The 19337-nt window shown below is 40.1% G+C and overlaps 1 protein-coding gene across 1 annotated transcript in view; it reads right to left on the bottom strand.

The window, feature by feature from the left end:
- The window catches only part of UROC1 (urocanate hydratase 1), a 41502-nt gene that overhangs the window by 3598 nt on the left and 18567 nt on the right, over positions 1-19337 (bottom strand). Inside the window, exons 9-18 of the mRNA XM_032698978.1 lie at positions 18053-18141; positions 17534-17596; positions 16310-16489; positions 14776-14873; positions 14451-14523; positions 13258-13379; positions 8902-8972; positions 7845-7943; positions 5950-6049; positions 3009-3090 (exon numbers count right to left, since the gene is read on the bottom strand). Coding sequence (XP_032554869.1) covers positions 3009-3090; positions 5950-6049; positions 7845-7943; positions 8902-8972; positions 13258-13379; positions 14451-14523; positions 14776-14873; positions 16310-16489; positions 17534-17596; positions 18053-18141 — 977 coding nt within the window. The remainder of the gene's footprint in view (positions 1-3008; positions 3091-5949; positions 6050-7844; positions 7944-8901; positions 8973-13257; positions 13380-14450; positions 14524-14775; positions 14874-16309; positions 16490-17533; positions 17597-18052; positions 18142-19337) is intronic.

Here is a 19337-nt window from a genome sequence, read left to right as displayed (position 1 = left end):
CTGTCTAAAAATCTCTCCTGCATTAAAGGCCAATGTTTGTTATGATGGATTTTCTATCAAAACTTCTCACTCTTAAAGGGGAGCATTCTGCCTTCATTAGCATTGGGTCACATTTTCAGGTAATTAAAGAAACATGTGGCATTGTGACCTAAGCTACCTCCTATAATTTCCAGATGTCTCCTTCTAAGGTGATCAAAGAAAACAACGCCTCTCTCACAATCAAGATGTCACATTGTCAACAGAGCAGTTTGATTCTTAAATTGCTTCTGCCTTTTGGTTACTGCAGGTTATTCAGGCTGTGTGCTAATATACATTCTCCAGCAAAGAAACAGGCTGCCAAAAATCAATAACAATAATTTGCTGTAATTATAGTCAAGGTTAATCGTAAGTCTCTCCAACAGCACATGTGATCCAGATTCCAGCTAAATAAATATTAATCCTGCTTTTTCTGTTTGTCCCACAAGGCTGTAACACAGAGAAATTAAAGCAGGTAAAAAGGCACTTCTGTAGTCTCATAGGAAAGACACAGCAGATCTCAGGAGTTCCAGGCAAGCCTCTGCAGGGAGGACTCTGCAGCTGAACACAGTGCAATTGCCATTTTTTAACTCCCTGGACAGAAACTTTCCAAGAGCTTGATTTCTCTCTAATCATGTATCTTTGTTTATAAATATATATAAGCTTCCACTTGCACTTTTACATTTCGAAATCAGCTGATGACAAGAAGAATTTAACAAGCATGTGGAGATTTTTTTATGGCAAGGTCAGCTGCATTTTTACAGCTCCAGAAAAAAAACAAAAACAGGGTCCAAAACCCCAAAGGCATCTATCTCTTCCAAGCAAAGAAAACAATTTGACTAGGGGTTGTTTCACTTCTTTTACCACCTTTAAATTATTCCCCTCTCTCCTTAGAAGGCCAGGGGGTGCAGCTCTTTAACTAGCCAGGGTGGTGCCACGATTAGTTAAGCCAAGCAGAACCACCTGTCGTGCCCGGGCTTTCGGGGGCTCTCCAGACCACGGCAGCTAATGACACAACATTGTTACCACGTCTGAGTCTCAGCATGGTGGCTTATTAAGGCTTGTGCAGAGACAGGCCTAATTTTCAGTCCCTGCATTCTTCGCTGAAGCACAGTAATTTAATCACAGAGGGCTGTGACTGCTCCCAAGAGGTGAGTAGAAGGTGAGCAGATACTGTTCTGCAATGACCAAGGTGAGCAGATGCTATTCTGCAATGACAAGCCCCTAAGCAGCCAGAGAAAATGACAAAAAGGATAAGCAAACTGTGCTTTTCCAGATATTTTGATTTCAGTAAATAACCACACACTAATTTTCTGATTCATTACATAAATTATAGCACCTCTGCTCTGCCTTGGGGTAAAGCTTCTTTTATGATGCAATTCCACTTAAGAAACAACTAAAACACTATAATTAAAATTGCAGTGTGGTCAGTGCCAGTTTTCCAGAAGTAAGGGCAGTCTCACTATTCAGCCAAGCTCTCTGAATTGCCCAAAGGGCTGGAAATGTGCAGGAGGGATTGGCTTTAGAGAAGCCAGAAGTAGGATCATTTGTATCCTTCGAATTAAGCATCATCGGTGCAAAAACATTAATGGCGTAATAATAAGTAATTATTTTAGCAATACTAATAATGATAATTAGCATAAAAATATCCTGAATACTTTGAACAATATGTTGTGATTTTCTTTACTTGTATTTCAGATGTTTTAAAAGGTTGAACTCAGTTAAGGCAATTCAGACAGAATTAGTCTGCTGCTATCTCTGGAGTCTGAGACTGAGGTGACCAGAGTAGGAAGACATTCTGGCATATATTTTCCATTCAGAGTTATGGAAATTGTGAATGAAAGCCTGCCTATGGCTTCTTATCACTGAAATCAGTAAAGGCAAACTTTCATTTCATGTGCCCAAGCTCTCAGAGAGCTTTCTCATCCCCTTGTTCAGTTTTGCTCTCATGTACCTTCTGTGCAGTAGTTACTTCATTGAAATCAAAGGAATTAAGAGTACAGAGAGGGAATTCTTTAGCTGACCTCAAGGGATATTTTCTAGTTTCAGCTCATCTGGATGAATAACAATTAAGTATCATCAAATGTCTCTGAGGATAACATCTCCCACAGGTTCTTTGGATTGCTGTTGTTGGCGTATTCCAGCACTGGTTGAAACAGGGAAGTGGGAGGGGTCACTATAGTATTTAATAGAGAGTTGTACCTCTTTTGACTCGTGACACTACCAAATGAAGACATGACTGTAAATAGGAGAGGCTTTGCTGGAATATGCTGGAAACAACAAACCATAACTGAAGACTCTGCAATGTGGCCAGGCTATTCTTTTCCCTACACTACTGCCAATCCAGAGTAACCTTTTAGTGTCACATGGAGGAGATTAGTTTCCCTCTCCATATATAATATTTCTTTCATTCTGCTTCTTACTTCAAGCATTTTGCTAGTTCTGCATCTCAGGGAAGGAGATGTTTAATTCAGTCCTTAGCGGTGAGAGAGAGACTGTGGGGTTTGCTGGCACCTGAGCAGTTTTGTATCAATAACCCCTAATTGCACTTCAGCATATGAGCATTTATATTGGGGTCCTAAGGTCACAGATTTAAATACAGCTTAAGGGAATACCTAAACATAATCCATCCACTAACATTCTGACTACACATCTGTGAAGACAACTCTGAAAGTAAGATCTGTTCAAAAAGACCACAGCAGACTGTCCTTGTTTGGCAAATTAAGTTCTTCAAACTGTGTTGTGGCCAGTGTTTAAAACACTTTTTCTGGACATATGGGCATTAATTAGAAAAGCCTCTACAACACCACACTGCCTTATAATTTGTCCTCCCAGTCCTTGTTTCCAAACCCATCCTTCCCATCATTGCGACATTGTACTACTCCAGTACTACACACATCTTTTCAGCAGTTCCCTCCTGTCTCTCCTCCCCACACACATACACAGCAGTGGGAATTCAGAGTCCAGCTTTAGAAACATAAACAAGCTCTTACCAGCCAACTCCACCACCATTGTGCAGTGCGACCCAGGTCGCTCCTCTGAATGAATCTCCCACAAAGTTCTGCACTGCCATGTCTAGGAGGAGAGGAGAGGTGTTATGGATCTTACACGCTGCACTCATTTTTCTGTTGCACTGCTCACTCCTTCCATTGACACCTTCATTGTGGCTGTGGGAAGGCAGGGTTTACTCACAGCTTCTCTCACAAATTTACACTCAACATCTCATTCTTGGGAAGAATAGGCAGGAGAGGTTGTCCTCCCACTCGCTGCCCCTACACTGAAGGAAAGAAATACCAGTTTCACTCTGTGGTTTGTGAGGACTGTGGTGCTTTCTGCATTTGTGCTCCAATTCAAGCAGATGAGGGACCTACCACTCCTCAACTGGGAGACACCTCCTCAAGGTGGACAGAGATGCAACCCCCTCCTTTGGGTGCCTCAGCCATGGAAGAGCAGGCTGGACACATCTGTGTGGATGGATTCAAAATAGGGAGGACACCTGAAACACTACACACCTTGCAGTTCTCTGAAGTCTGAAGTATTTTCAAATCTGAGTGCAGAGTTATTTCAGCCCTATGCAGAAAACCAGCCTAAAGCTAAGGAGTTGCATTTTGGGAACAAATTTGGGATGAAAGTCCACCCCAATTCTCTGAACATGGGGGAATTTTACCCTGAACAGGAACTGCTGAAACCACAAAGAAGGTTTCTTTTGTTTTTAAAAAAAACCACACTAAAGTAACAAACAAAAAAACACCCTAAAACCCTCAAAGAACGTAATTTAGCAAACAAATGTAATTTGACTAATATCAAATGCTTCCACCAAATTATTCACTGGAATTTTGGATATTTACTACAATCTGTGCTAAACCATATACCCAGAGAGGTGGAAAGAGGTACACACAGAAAATAAAAGAGTAAAAATTACTGAAAACATGTGTCTAGATTTAATTCAGAGGAGATTCAATACACAATTTGCTATGTTTTTAACAGGAAAAATAAAAGAAAAACAACAATATCCCTACCAGCCAGATTTGCAGACCCAATTAGGTGTCTGATGGAAAAATGAGTTTATTTGAGCGCTAATCTATGTGAAATCCTGTCAAAAGCCCCATTATGGCATCTTTTATCTGACATTATGTCACTTTAATAATGCAATTATCATAATTACAGTGCTGTCAAGATGGAATGGGAGAGATCTAAATCACCATATTCTAAAATGTACAGATTTCCTCCTCAGCCACTAGCATGATAAGAGTGGATGTTGGACAAGGAGCACGGCAAGTGAGCTAACAATAACCTGCTGCTCTTGGGTTTGATAAGAATCATGGACTGCAAATGTCTGTGCTGAAATACACTATGCAAAGCAGTGATAACCCATCAGTCTGAGGTACTTTAAAACAAAATGAGACAGACATACATTCTGGAAAAGTCCTGTGTGCCAAAGAGGAGCCAGTTTCACCTGAACCAGTTCAAATGTGGTGTTAAAACAAAAGGAAAGAAGGGAGAGGAAGACCTAAGGTGTTCTTTTATTACCTCCAGAAGCTCATCTGGTAAAATAGAGTTAGGCCTGGTCTCAAAGATCAGCAATATCAGTGGTCAACCAGCTTTAGAGAAGCCCTTGGAGAAGGCAAATGATTCATGTAAATCACAAAATAAAAAGAAACCCACAAAGGATGATGAGCAATGGGGTTTAGCAAGCCTTGTTTCTATTGTCCTCTTCTGAGGGCATTGCCTGACATTTACTTACGTTTCTAAGCCCTTTGATGGAGACATTACTTTGGATTGCTGTTCTCAATTGTAGCTGCACCATTTTCTCACAGCTTGGCGGAAACCAACACTATTCAAGACCTCTATTCATTTGACCCATTAGAACTAGGTAACACACTCAAAGTGTGTTGAAGAGGGACTGATAGATACAGCTAAAAGCCTAATTTCACCAGGAAATCCAGTTAAGATAGCAGGGAACTTTTATCCTTAAAATTGAGCCATAATTTGGTTCTATTATGAATTCCCATAATGGAAGTAATTCAATATGCTCAGCTACCTCTATCACAATTTCTCCTTCTACAGCAGCAGATCCTCCAATTTCACACCTCTTTGTGATTGTCAGTTTATGACATATGGAAACACTACTGGGCTAAAGCTATTATCATAATTTCCACTTTATGGATGGAAAAATGAGGAAGATTTTGGTTAGAAATTGCTTAGTGCTTCCTTTTTTTTTTATGGGTTTCCAATCTGGTGTTTCTTGTGTTTATTTCTCTAAAGCATCATTTCAAAAACTTAAAAGTAATCTGGTTAGCTCAGGTTAGATGTGTAGCATTAAAGGCTGCTTTTGTATAAAAATCTACACAATTTGCCCTCAGTCACACCATAAGTGAATAACAAGGCTCATAATCTAATCCAGAATGCCTGACTTCCATTCTTATGCCTTTACTATGAGAGTATGTTCCCTTATGAGCAGAAAAGTTCCTTTCAGAAACTCTAGATTGTTTTCTTGAGTCCTCAGGGAATGGAATGAAAGCAACTGTGAACCTTTTTTGCTTTAAGCAAAATACTGTTATAGCCCTGATTTTGATCCTGTGGATTCCAAAGAAATATGGTTGTAACTCTGCTTGGATCACCTGTTTGAAACAGGGAGGTGCAAAATTAAAGTCAAACAGTCCTCTGAGACTGCTCTCCATTTGCATTCAGGTACATCTGGTGCATCTTCTTTGAATTTCCAGCATTGTTCAGGACCTGTCCTATATAAAGAGCTCCACATTCTTGTCTGTATCACTGCTAAATCCCACACAGTTCCCCAGGAAATCTGATTAATTGGGATTAAAGGGTTAAACAAAAACATTTTTAAAACGTTGCATAAAAAACCTATTTATTTCTCTTTTAAAGCCATTTCCTTGCTTGCCCAGACAGACAAGTCTCAGCTGCTCCACTGACCTGCACAAAAGGCAGATCCATCGTAAATGTTTGAAGTTTCTCTGAAAGGACTGTCAGTCCCACTCACATCGTGGTGATCTCGGCTGAGGACTACTGGAGCCTGCAAAAAGCCAAGGACAAGAAAGTGGAATCCTTCATGGGTTGGCATTGCTGCTGAGGATCATTATCTGCTGAATTCACTTCTGTCTTAAGTAATTTTAAATCTCAGCTTTGTCCCCCCTCTCTTAAACCCCGAAACACCTTTTCTGCCTGTTATTATTTACTCTAAAGCAGTTGTTCACATACTGTTCGTGAAAGCCACCATCCCTTCATAACAAAGAACAACAGCCTGTTTTTATGCCAATGGCATCCTCAAAGGTGGGCAGGGAGAAGAGGGGAAGCAGTGAGGTTATTTGATCCAAGCATTTTTTTGCTGAAATTTCTAAGACATTTTAGTATGCAAAAGCCTTCATTCTGTTTTACTGTTAATTTTGATTTTCAACAGCAAACGTTTTACAATTTTGCATTTTTTTATGACCTTGGACTAAAAACTTAACAATAAAAAAATCAGTGATTTCATACATCTCAAACAAGTCCATTCTTGATTTTGAATTTAATTGACAGTATGAATTAATATCAGCTTGCAGGTATTCATTACTATTTGCCATGCACTAGGTTTGTATAAGAATAATTCACTCTTGGCATGGTGTAGTCTGGAATTAGCTGACTCTGGTTTATGCTGGCAGTGAATTAGAAAATCACTGAAAATATACATGAGCACCCAGCTTGCGAGAGCAGGAATGGAGATTTGCAGAAACAAAAGAAGGGCAACAAAATCCAAAGGGCCTGGGAGTCTGACCTTGTCAGTCATAGCTCCAAGGGAGTGCTCTGGCTGGTCAGGTTTATTTTATGAGACTAGCTTGCAGTGACCTTCATTTGGAATCCTAAGTAGGTCAACAGCATTTGAATTATTTAACTAACATTTTCTAAGTAACAAAAACCAGACCTTTCCAGATAGAATCCATTCTAAGTTTTACTTGAGTTTGCTCCTTTAATAAGGGTAGTTGTGATCTAACTATAAAAGAGATGGAGATGAACAAGTGACATTGTCTTGGTCTGATGCTGCTGTACACAGAACAAGTCATCAAAGAATATCCTGAGAAGGACGGGACCCACAAGGACCCAAGTCCAATTCCTGGCCCTGCACAGGACCACCCCAAATACCAGGTACAATTGCTGAGTGATGCCTTCAGGAATTTGGTCTCCCCCAGGATGTCACATTGTACATCTACTTACAATATTCATGAAGAACTTACAAAATCTCTACACAATCTTGCCCATAGTATGTACTTTTACCACCACCATACAGGGTCAGTGGGATTTTACCCAGATGGGTAAGACATTAGAATTGTGCTCTACAGGGACAGTGTCAAGCCTAACAATTTTTTCTATTTACACATACAATGCAAATTGACTGCAGAGCTTGCTGTAGCTATAATATGGCTGCAAGTGAGGGATAGAGGGGAAGAAGCTCTGGGGAGTGGCACAGTCTCTCGTTACCTCTAACATTTGGGGCACTACTGCGGAGTTAAGAGTCCCTGCCTCGTGTTCTCAGCAAATCACAGAATGAGGTGGTGTGCTTGTAGATGCCCAAACAGAAAATAAGGCAGATTGCCACTGAGAAAAAAAGGTAGCCTATTTCAGAGAGTTTCTAAACCCATCTCTCTCCTATTACATAGTGCAATATGGGTGGCAGGCAGAGAAAAGGACTGAGCTCTAACATACACTAACAGAAACTACTTCCCTGTAAATGGCACTTTTGCTCTCACTGGTTGCAGTCCTCCTTTACCACCTGCCACTCCAGTCTCAGATGTTAAACATAATTACCAGACCATATCAAGACAAAAAAGACAAACCTTAATCTTTCCTTCAGAAATCGCTCTGTTAATAGCCACAGCTATAGACACACGACCCCTCTGATCAGAATATAAGATTCTAGCCTGAGAGCCAACAACCTGGAAAAGAAAAATGACAGAATGATAAGATTCTCTGCAGCTGGTTTATCTTCAGGCCCCAGATGAATGGAGTCACAGGGGCGACCCCTTCCCTTCTATAGGAAAAAGTGCAGATTATTTCTTCAGAAGCATCCAGCTTCCAGAAAAAAAGAAATTAAAACCCCTCTTTGAACTTAGTTTTATCTCCACTCACACAATCCATGAGATACACTTCTGTATTCAGCTGCTAGTCCCATAAATTCCACTTTTTAAATCAACCTGATTGCTAGTCTATAATCCCCCTATTAACAAATCCCTTAACAGCAGCTGAGATGCAGAGATTTGGAACTGGTGATGGTGGGCTGGAAGGGATGAGAAATGCGGAGACAAAGAATAGCACAGTTATGTCCTGTACAGCTCTGTCCTGCACAGCTCTGCTGTTCTCCACCCCATAGACCAACCTGGCTTCCAGATTAGGAGAGCACATATGAGCCCTACAGCATTAGTGGTTAGCTTCACATGAGAGCCTGTCTAAAAGAAAAACAAAGGATGCTCCACTGGCATCCTGCTTCCCACAGCACAAAAGGATGGCAGCTCTCACCTTATCACCTGTTTTGGAAAGGGTTCTGGGAACTGCAGGTGTGAAGAGGCTGGCCCAAAGCAGTGCCAAGAGGGACATTTTGAATAGTGCTCTGAAAGAAGGGTGGTTACAACTGAGGTAGAGCATGAGTGACTGATACATTTAATTCCAGATACAAGAGTAGATATTGCTGGATTATTTTAACATTTCCAGATGAGGAAATTAAGGCAAATAACTCACCCTAAGACTCTGCTATGGAGAGAGAAATTTAAATTGTCAGCTCTGGGAGCTGCAGTCAGTGTTCTTATTCATGCCCACTCCTGCTTTTCACCCCAGTGTTCAGGAACTGCATTTGGGACCAGGAGCAGTCACATCTGCTGAAAGAGGTTGTGAACTTACCAAGCTGTGCCTGCCAGCTTCCCGAATCCAGCGGATGTTGTCATGGTACTGCTGCTTCACAGATGTGCTCACTTGCAAGAGAAAGCAAAAAAAAAAAAATAGGGTTTGAAAATTAATGCAATGTGCTCTAAATTTACATTAATTCATCTGGCAGCACTAGGAAGTCACATTCTACTCTCAGATATAAGCACGCATATAGGAAATGCTGTACAGAATCCTCTGTGCAGCTGATGCAGTAACTGCACCATATATTTAGAGAAAGGTACAATATGTCACTCAGGAGACAGCTGGAACAATAACTGCCATTTAGATCTTTAGCAAACTAAATTTAATCTTGAAATATGGGTTACATGTACATTTTATGGTCACCTGGCTTGCTGCCTACTAAATGCCCATTTATTTCCTGTCCTTCACTAAATTAGAAGCTTTATCAAACTCCATGACATTGGAGTTCAGTCTTGCACCAGGTAGTAAAGCACTCCTTTGAGACAGCTAGCAGAAATTCTCAGAAGCAGCTGGCAACACCTACTTGAGGATAAGTTACACCAGTGCTGGGATATAAATTTATAGCACAGCAGTTATTCTGTACTAAATGGTCCTTGTGAATGTTGTCATCCAAAGATAAAGCTGAGGTGTCTTATCCTACAAACTGAGGTGTGTTGCCTTACATTACTGTGGGAAAAAACTGCACAGAAAAACATATTATGGAGCAGCTACTCTATGTGTAAATCCACCCTACACCTTGTTTAGATATATCTATCTTATTAATTAAGAAGAGAAATATATGTAATGGATTTACATTCTCCAGTTTCTTCTCTCACTTATATCTGTGCCATTCCACCTCAATAAGTCAAACCAAGGGAGAATAATAATAAAGATATTTGAAGTAAAAAACCATGAAATATGGCACATATCCATCATATACCTGGTGACCTCAGTACAATCAACTGCCTCCAAAGGCATGGCACCATCTGCAGTGAGTAACAAAAGGGAGAGTGGGTATGAAATGGGACAGAAGCATTGCCTTACTGTCTAATTTACGGGGCTTTTACAGCTCAGATGAGGTCGCAGTGGCTGAAGAAGTTACTGCCTGTGAGCTCCTCCTCTGTGGGCTAAGCTGTGCCACATTACCTTACCCTGAGAGGCATGGCCAGCTCCCAGGGCTTGTCTGATGTGACAACATGCTGAGCCACAGTGATTTGTTCATGCATTGGAGCTTCAAGTCAATCCTCCCTGCAGATGGCAAGATGGAATGTTCTCCATTACCTTCCAACACTTACCTATTCTCAAGTCAATTTATAATGCACATATAACTTATGTTTGAAAGTCAAACTGCAGGAACTGCACTCTGCTAACCTGAAACTGTCCACTGAGAAGCATGTTTAGACTACTGCCTTTCCACAAGGCCATATGTTGGCAGTTATGCAGAGCAAAAGTCAAAAAAGGAAAGAGGAAGATGCAAGAGACTCATATTTAACCTGTGTTAAACACATTGTTAAATGGAAATGAAAAATATGCTCATTCCTGCAGAGACAGGCCTTCCATACAGAGAGCTTTAATGATCCTAAGAAGACCTGTCAGTGCTCTAGGGGTTGGCTCCAAGTGATAGCTTCTAAACTCTGCTGTGAGGATTAACATGTCAGCACTTCACTTCTCAGGGAGTAAAAGATGAAACATCTGCTAGTGCTGTCCTAATAGGATTGTGCTGCCACTCATAAGCTTTAAGGAAGCAGCCTCTAGAAGGCAATGGGCAGTGTTCACTTAGGTTACTATAGATATTTAATGAGTTTACAGGACTTACTCTTACAAAAAAAAAAAAAAAGAGAAGGGATCCTTTCTATCACTTTTATAAACTATCTCAGAGAGTATGTACCACATTTTATACTTCATAGTGCAAAGACTTATAGAAAAGATCTTACTGTCTGTAAATTCTTCAGAACATACCCATCCCAACAGGAATGTGTTTTGAAGCCAGGCAAGTTGCTGTGTTGCTTATGGTATTTCATAGGCCCTTGTACATATTTAGAGTTTTAAAGACATTAGAAAGCACTGGGTACTCAGAGAAATAGTCCCGAGGAACACAGAGACTGGCTCCCTTTGCTCTTGGGAGATTTGTATTGTTATGCATCAGCTCAACCTTCAAATTATCACAGAGATTGTAAATCCAAGTTACACACCAATAATCAGTGCTGCATCTCTCATGTAAAAGTGATCTTAAAAGCTCAGGTACATTAGAAGTGGAAACAGATAATGAAGCTACATAAACCTTACAAACTGTGAAAAAATTCTAAGTGAAAAACTTCATCACCACAAAAGATGAATAGTTAACATTGGACCCAAGGCCAGGTCCAAAGTTTAGACTTAGAATGCAACAGACTTAAGCTCTGTGGAGTTTTCATTCTGTTTTTGTAATGGATTCTTTCATAAATTTCAAAGGTATGTTCAGATTTAGATATGTGTGAGGATATCCAGACCCTGAACTTTGGTCCAAACCCAGGCCTCATAGAAAGTGGACAGCAGGTGGAATATTCAAGAACAAGTATGAATGAATAGCTGTTTATTTTCTGCCCAAATTCAGTTTTCCTTTCTCTTTGAATCAAATTCCCATTGTCCTGCCAAATTCAACAGCAAATTGAATAATAGCCTTGCTCTTAAGCCTCCTTTCACTTGTTGGGATTTTTTTAATATGTAATTTTTCACTTAAATAAAAATATACCAGCAATAGTTTAATGCTTTTTGTCTGTGCAAGAGACTTCTCTCCACAGCTTTATGTTACATCTATATAAACACCCCCATACTGTTATGTACACAGTAACTGATTCATTTCCCAGTCTTGCAATGCAAACCATCCAAAGTTCATGCATTGCTTCAGTCCTGGGAGAAGATCTCTGGAGGCTGCAGTACATGGCAGAAAAATTACTGCAAATTTCTGAGGATGGATCCAGCACTATAGTATTGGGTTTCACCCTCCCTTCAATAAAGCCAAGGGACCAGTTTTAAAAACATAGAAGTTTCAATATCTATAGACCAGAGTAAGCACTTCTGGGTTTTTGCATTTTTTGATGACTCCTAAGGAAAGATTAGGAGAATAGACAGAACTAAGGATCTTGCAGGGTCAGACCCACTCTATCAACAACTCACCTCCTGGGAGGAAAAGGAGGCTGAACACCAGCCTTACATTATAGGAAGACAACAGTAGTTTTGTTCCAAATGAGACACATCTGAACATGGTATATATCCTTTTCAGAAATACCACTCAGGAGCCTCACAGTGATAATTGTTTCAGAGCTAACAGGAGGGCATTCAAAATTTCCACAATTCTATTTATATTTCAATGATGACTTTCACTAAAGAAGCAAGAAATATTTCAGTTATTACCAGGGGAAAAAATATTATGCTCTCCTTCTCATAAAATACGCTTTGGATTTGTGATCCTTTTCCTTTTGATCCCAAGGAATTCCTCAGAATTCAAGGATACTTTTGTTGATTCTGAAAAGCATAAAGCTCTGCTCTCTGGAGATAAAAAAGCTGAGGACTTCATTGCTGGGAGACAGTGACAAGTCTTTGAGTCTGCTGTCTGACTGTAAAGGTGGACCAAGAAAAGGAAAGAAGTAGGACCCTTCCACTGCAGCCTGGGAGATCAGGAATAATGTTTGTTGACACAAAATTAGCTTTCTTTCAATTTCCATTCCTAAGCAGGGGATAACAGTAATAATTCCACTTTCAGGGATGTGGAAGAGTGAAAGACAGTATAATTCCTAGATCCTAGAGTAGCACACAAAGCCGTGCAGGTATTCTAAGTTGATTCCACCAGTGAACGGAAATAGTTGACAATTTACTAAAAAATGACAGAAGAACCCTCAAAATTGTAATCACAAAAAAATGACACTGGATGGAGCACCACACCCATGAAGCCTGGGTTTCCTGCCACTGATCTCCTTGTTAACCTGCTGAAAACCTCCCTGGATTCCCATGCCTCATTCACCTGTGAGATGGGGGGCAAAGCAATTTGACTCCTTAAATTACTTTTGGAGACCTGTTGATGAAAGATACTGTTTGCCTTAAAGTTTCAAGCTGACAAAGTTCAGGAAAACCTGTAACAATATTAAAATAAAGGTTCTTAGCCAAAATTGCACAATAGCTTTGGGATCAACATCTGTGGTGGTTTTATGTTTTACCTACTGGTTACGCTCCTTACCGGAGTTTGGAGAACAGCGGGATTTTCTGCCCACATGGAAAATGAAAGAGCCTGCTTTCTGTGTTTTAAGCCAAAAGCTAACACACATTTCCCAACTCTCAGTTTCCTTCTCTCTCCAGAAGCAGTCCCAGTGACAGAGGCACGGGATGATGTCTTACCTCCCTTATGTATAGAGTCCTCCAGCACTGACATGGCAATGGAGTCAGTCGTAGCAAGGTCCTTTGGGTCACCTGAGGTACAAACCCAGCGGAATGGCCCAAATCCCAGGGAAAAAATGTCCCTGGGAATAGAACATGTTTCATTAAGAGATAGTTGAAATTCTTTCCTTATTTATCCTGGCTGCTAGCAGTGCTTTTCTTTCATTAGCTGGAGACGGAAGAATTTGAAACATTTTCAATGAACTAATCCAAACAGAAGCATCAAGGACCATTAACTGAGAAATTAAACAGTGGGGTTTCATGCAGCCATTGACTGGTGTATAAAAGTACAGCCAGGCCAGAATTTTGATAGTCATGTTGGGCAGTTCAATCAAACAAGTGCATCACCAGATGACTTGCAGTTTTTCTTCTCTTTCATCAAATATACGCTGCCTGCTGCCTGGTCTTTGTGTCCTTAACCCAGGGTAACCCTGGGTGCATCTGCACTATCAGACAAGTGTAGGTTCTGAACAAGTGCCTGAGTCCAGACTCATTTGCTGCCCACATTGTTTACATACAATAGTGAGACACGCTTCAGTTGAGGTCCGGAAGAAAAGATCTAGTCTGGCTGGTGCCTTACTCTACGTTCAAGCTCTTATTCACATGGCACAGGCAAGTTAAAGCATGAGTCAGAGGAAAAGTGAGTTATAAATCCAGTCCCTCAACATATCTCCTGGGCTCAGCTGTTTCCACAAGCAGCATGTACAGCTTGGGAAAGAGGCTGGTGACATGGGCAGACAAATGTCCTCTTTCAGACATGCTTTTAACTTCAGTGGCTTTGATGATTTGGAATTGGGTTCTACTGCTCTGAAGAGACAAGTTCTCAATTTTTAGCACCGACGAGTGAAGTTGCCTATAGTTACAGTTTGAAGCTGTGACCTGGCTCTTCTTTTGAGTAGAACTGCTTAAAGGAAAATTCATAGAAAGACAAAATGCAGCTAATTCATGTGAAGGAGTGAAGAGTTTTGATTTGGCAACGTTTCAGCTCAGACTAACTCTGGTATAACACCTGCAAGATCAATTTTCCGACTGCTGTTGCCTCCTTTTGATCCTTCATAGTGCACTGCAAATTTGCACTAATCTCTGTAGTACTCTCCCCTAAACAGAGGGAGTCACAAGGCACTTAAGAGCATATTCCAAACTGCCCAACATACCCCATGATGTGCTGAACGTAGGAAGGATATCGAAATTCTGTTTTATTTGCTCCTTTTTTCTCAACATCAGCACCTATAAAAGAATTTTAATAGTCAGTGATTCAGTGAAAAAAGACCCATAAAAGGTAAACCCCTACTGCACCTAGGTTCCCATGAAGGCTGTATCTCATTCAGGGAGGCCCAGGGGTCTCAGAGAACAAGAGAAAAAGAGAGGTTAAAGAGCTAAAATAACACAGTGGCCAACCCCATCCTACCAACATATGCAACTGGGAAGATGCATGCAGGATTGCCCTTGTTTCCACCTACAAATCCAGGATCTACTCACCAGCCCTTTGAGCTTCCAAGAGAAAAGCATTGCCATAATCCCAAAAAAACATGCCCTTATCAGCAAGTTTGTTAATAGCAGCCACATGCCTCCTCAGACTGCAACAAAGAAGGAAACAGTTATTCTTGAGATTGATGAAATATCAAAAAGAATAATATTGTGAACTCACTAAAGGTATGGGAGTAGGGGGAGACAGATGGAAAGGAAAGACCCCAGATAAATTCAGACATAAACCCCTAAGTCATCAGTTGAGATGCTTTCAGTCTCTATAGCACACCCAAATCTTGAAGTAATTTACACTCATTAAGGAAACTTCATTCACTGGCAATGAGGGGTCACATCTTTCAGCAAAACAGTGCAGCCAGATCTGGGGATGGAGAGTAATAACAAAAAACAGTCTACATAAAACTGCTCAATGGTTTCTGAAATTCCCAGAGCAGAGACAGAAAAGCTGAGAACGGCTAAACATCATTGTTCTGGCCTCACCCTTGGCCAAAACAGCCCACATGGCCCTTTCTTTCCAATAGTGGGCCTGCCTCAGGGCTGGTCCCTGTGATACCATTTCCACCTAATATTAACTAGTTCTCATATCAATGCATAGTTGCATACAGACTTGTACACACATAGGTGTAACCTCTTGGAGTTCTAGAGGTAAATCAATGACTTTCAAATGAGAATGGATTTTTTTTTTAGGCCAAATCTAGCTTGTTAGAAATGAGTTCCTCACAAAAATTTACCTTTCTGTTACCTTTGTCTTTGATTAGTATGACACAGAATTGGGGAAACAGGAAAAGTCCTTATTGGTCCCTCATCTAAAGTCAAATAGATGTTATGCCCATATTCTACCTTCTACTGGTAAGAGGTCTCCACCAGGAATATTCAAGGTGAATAAGACCAGTGTAGGAGCATTCTCCTTGAAAGGACCAGTTGAGAACTATAGTACTGCTTTATTTGTATATAAATTATGGCAAATTGCTCCCTTTATAATGTCCAATTTCACTTGCAAACTTGTAAATCAAGATGCTAAACAGAACTTACTTACAGTTGCAGCAACCTGTGGGGAGTGACTGGGGGAGATTGTCCCCTTCTTATATCCTTCCTTAAAAACATCTTGCTGGCCAGAAGCCAGCAATGCATGGCAGGTTAGATGGACTTCTGGCTTGCTCATTGGGGCTTTTTGCTATATTCAGTGAACCTGGAGCAAAGGGAAGACTACATGGAATTATACTTATTGTCCCAGATTTTTAAAACCTAATGCAATTTAGGAATTTATAGAAGTGAAATGAATCAATAGTGTTCAAACCTCTGATCTTATACAATACAGAATATTCCTAAAGTGGTGGGTAGGTGATGTCTGCCAGATTGTGACTGATGTGCAAGGATTAATAGTGCAACTTTACCCCAGATTTCTACTGAAAAAAACAAACAAACAAACAAAAAATCTAAGAGAGTTCTTGAAAGAGAGACAGAGATCTGACTACTTGCAGAGTAACTGAACTTAAAGGTTAAAAAGATGTATTGCCAAAACATTTACCTCTCTTGTACCAGGGTCCGGAACTTCCCTGGATCGATGGAAAGGAGCTGCTTTGCTTCCTCAAAGCCAAGCTGTACTGGATAGTACCCCCCATTAAATGGGTTGTGACAAGAAGTTTGGTCAGACCCCAGATCAACCAGCAGTTCCCCTGTTTTGTCCAGCTCATAGACCAACCTCTCCCTGGGGAAGACAGTAAATGGAATGTTTGAACATAAGCTGTCATTTCACTGTCTGGCTCCTCTTCCAGGAGAATTTCTTCCAACCCAAAAGGTTGTTTGTGACAGTAGGCCCTTGGCTAAGGCTTTGTAGGAGGCTAAGCCAGGAGGTAGGAAGTGATGGTACTGAAGATTTAGGTGCAAGTTTTATACTCCACATTTACCTGTGCAGGAATCCTGATGGATGAGTTGGATACCAGTATGACCTACCAGTCTTACTGGTCAGCCTCAGCTCTTGGTATATGGTGTGACAAAAGTTACCATTGAATAAAGCCTCAAGAACACCAGAATTTCTATCCATTATTTTATTATTTTTATTTAATCAATACCTCAGTACTTCTATTCTTCACTTCTAGCAGCCTTCCAGTACCCAAAGAGGTTACAAGAAGGCTGAAGAGGGACTTTTCATGAGGGCATGTAGTGATAGGAAAAGGAGGAGTAGCCTTAAGCTGACAGAGGGACAGTTTAGATTAGATATGAACAAGAAATTCTTTAGTATAAGGGTGGTAAGAACTGGAACAAGTTGTCCAGGTAGGTTGTGGACTTGCCATTTCTGGAGATGTTCAAGACCAGGCTGGTTGGGAGCCTGGTAAACCTGGTCTCATGGTAGGTTCTCTGATTGTGGCAGGGGGGTTGGAACTAGATGATCTTTAAGGCCCCTTCCAACCTGAACATGTGTATGATTCACTGAAGTCAAAGACATTTTCTTGCAATCCAACTAGTGAAAGATTAGAAGGAAGCAGATAAATTCTTTCTTAATCCAAGGAAGAATCTTAGAATTTCTTTCCCTAAGCCATTTATTGTTCCATGAGGAAAGGAGGAGCACGAGAAGCAACTGGGAACTGGAACACGAGGATGAACATCTCTTTTTTGACAATACTTTTTCATTTACATCTAGAGTAATGTATTCAGCACTAGATTTAATCTCTCTTCCAAGTTTGAGAATTAATTTCAGATTGACTAACAAGCCAGAGCATTAATGTATCTATTATCCATACATACTACTTACCATAGATCTACCACATTCCCATGGTAACCCAAACTAAGGGCAATCTTATTCTTTCTTGCTTCTCTAGAATAGAATAAACAGATGGGTTGAAGAAAATGCACCTCATTCTATCTTGCAAAGTATAAGTCCCACACAGAATCAAACCCAGCAAAAATCTGTATGTAGTTTTCAACACTTATCTAGAAAACAGATCTTTCAACCTCTGCATAATTGTTAATCACTGATTCCATAAAACTTGAGTGATGCTTCAAGTGTAACATCTGTTGTAATTGTTCTATGATATTCATGAAACAGAATGAAGACACATTTAACATATTCAAATGATATGAAGCATTAGTAGTCACTAATAATGACTGCTGCAGTTTGGGAAACTGGAACCACATTCCAAAGCAGACCTGGAATAAGAAGAGCATCCCTCAACCCCTCTGACACATACATTAAAATGGCACAAGGCAGAAAGATGTGAAGTGAGGGTTAGGAAGCAGAGATAAACTCACTGAATTATGTTGCAAGTCATACCTAAGGCGAGCAATGCAATGGTCCAGGTTGTCAGAGATTTCCATCAGCCATCCCTGCTTGTGACGTTTCAGAAGTGCTGCTTCATCGACCTGGGAGTAAAAACAGAGATCTGAAAACTACTATTTCCCCTATGTAGTCACTTATACCTTTAGTTTTTCAATTAGCCTACAAAAAAGAGTAGCAAAAAGGTAAAGGTAACAATTACCTCGAGATATACCTTTATCTATATATAATAAAGATATAATATACATAATTATTGTTCAAATACTTATTTTTCACCTCTAATTTTTTTTTTTTTTACACTTTTTGTTCTCTTTTACTCCAGGCTCAAAGCAAGAAATACTCTTGATATATCACTTCCCAAAATATTCTACAAACAAAAATTTATCATTGAAATTGTACAAGAGGTAATATTTTTCTGCCAACTTTAGTTATTGCTTTTCTTCATGAGTATGTTAAAAAGCAAAAATGTTTCCAACTTATTTTTTCAAATCTGGCTATTTCTTGTGAAAATTGTGGGTTTAATTGGTTAAGAAAATATTTTCTTTGATCAGCTCAGAGGGATGTTTCTGCCAGGCTGCCCAAGATAAAGGTTTGGTGAATAAAATTAACCTTCACTTTTGTTCTTGGGTTGTTGGTTGAAAATCTCAACCAAAGATGGAAAAGAAGAAAGCACTTTCTTGTCCCAGCTGGCTAATGCCACCGAAAAATAGCCCAGATCAAAATAAAACTGTCTTCTCTTGTTTAAAATTTGAAGCTCCAAACAAGCTCAATCCCAAATCTGTACTCTCTTCTGGGCTCAGCTTCTGTGTGTGCCAGTGTGTATGTGCCTAAGAGACAGTTGGATAAAAGTATAAATGGATGGACAAACTGTGGAGGCTTTGAACCATTAATATGGAATGTGTGCCAACATATGAACTTGCACATCCATTAATACTTTTACAATGAAGTATCATTGGCATAAAGCAAGTGGTAAAATTAATTTAAGCCAATTTTCTGTGGTAGCAACAGATTTAAAACCCCCACAGTGATGTGTGTGCATGAGAACACACAGCCTGACTAACTTCCACTATTTCATGAAAGCATTTTTTACTTCTCTATATTCCATTCCCATCATTTTCATTCTTTCTCATTAAGAAGGTATTTACACGTTAATTAATTAGGTTCTGTATTCAGCAGTTGCTTAAACACCAGGAAACCTTTTCTTTCCCAATTATTCTTAGCATGAGAAACCTTCCATAATTTTCCACATCAGTAATAAAGGCTATCCTTCCAAAACCCCAGA

Source organism: Chiroxiphia lanceolata, chromosome 11, assembly GCF_009829145.1.
Source record: "Chiroxiphia lanceolata isolate bChiLan1 chromosome 11, bChiLan1.pri, whole genome shotgun sequence".
Taxonomy (NCBI): Eukaryota; Metazoa; Chordata; class Aves; order Passeriformes; family Pipridae; genus Chiroxiphia; species Chiroxiphia lanceolata.
Note: the sequence above shows the minus strand (reverse complement) of the source record. Positions and strands in the feature narration are given on the sequence as shown.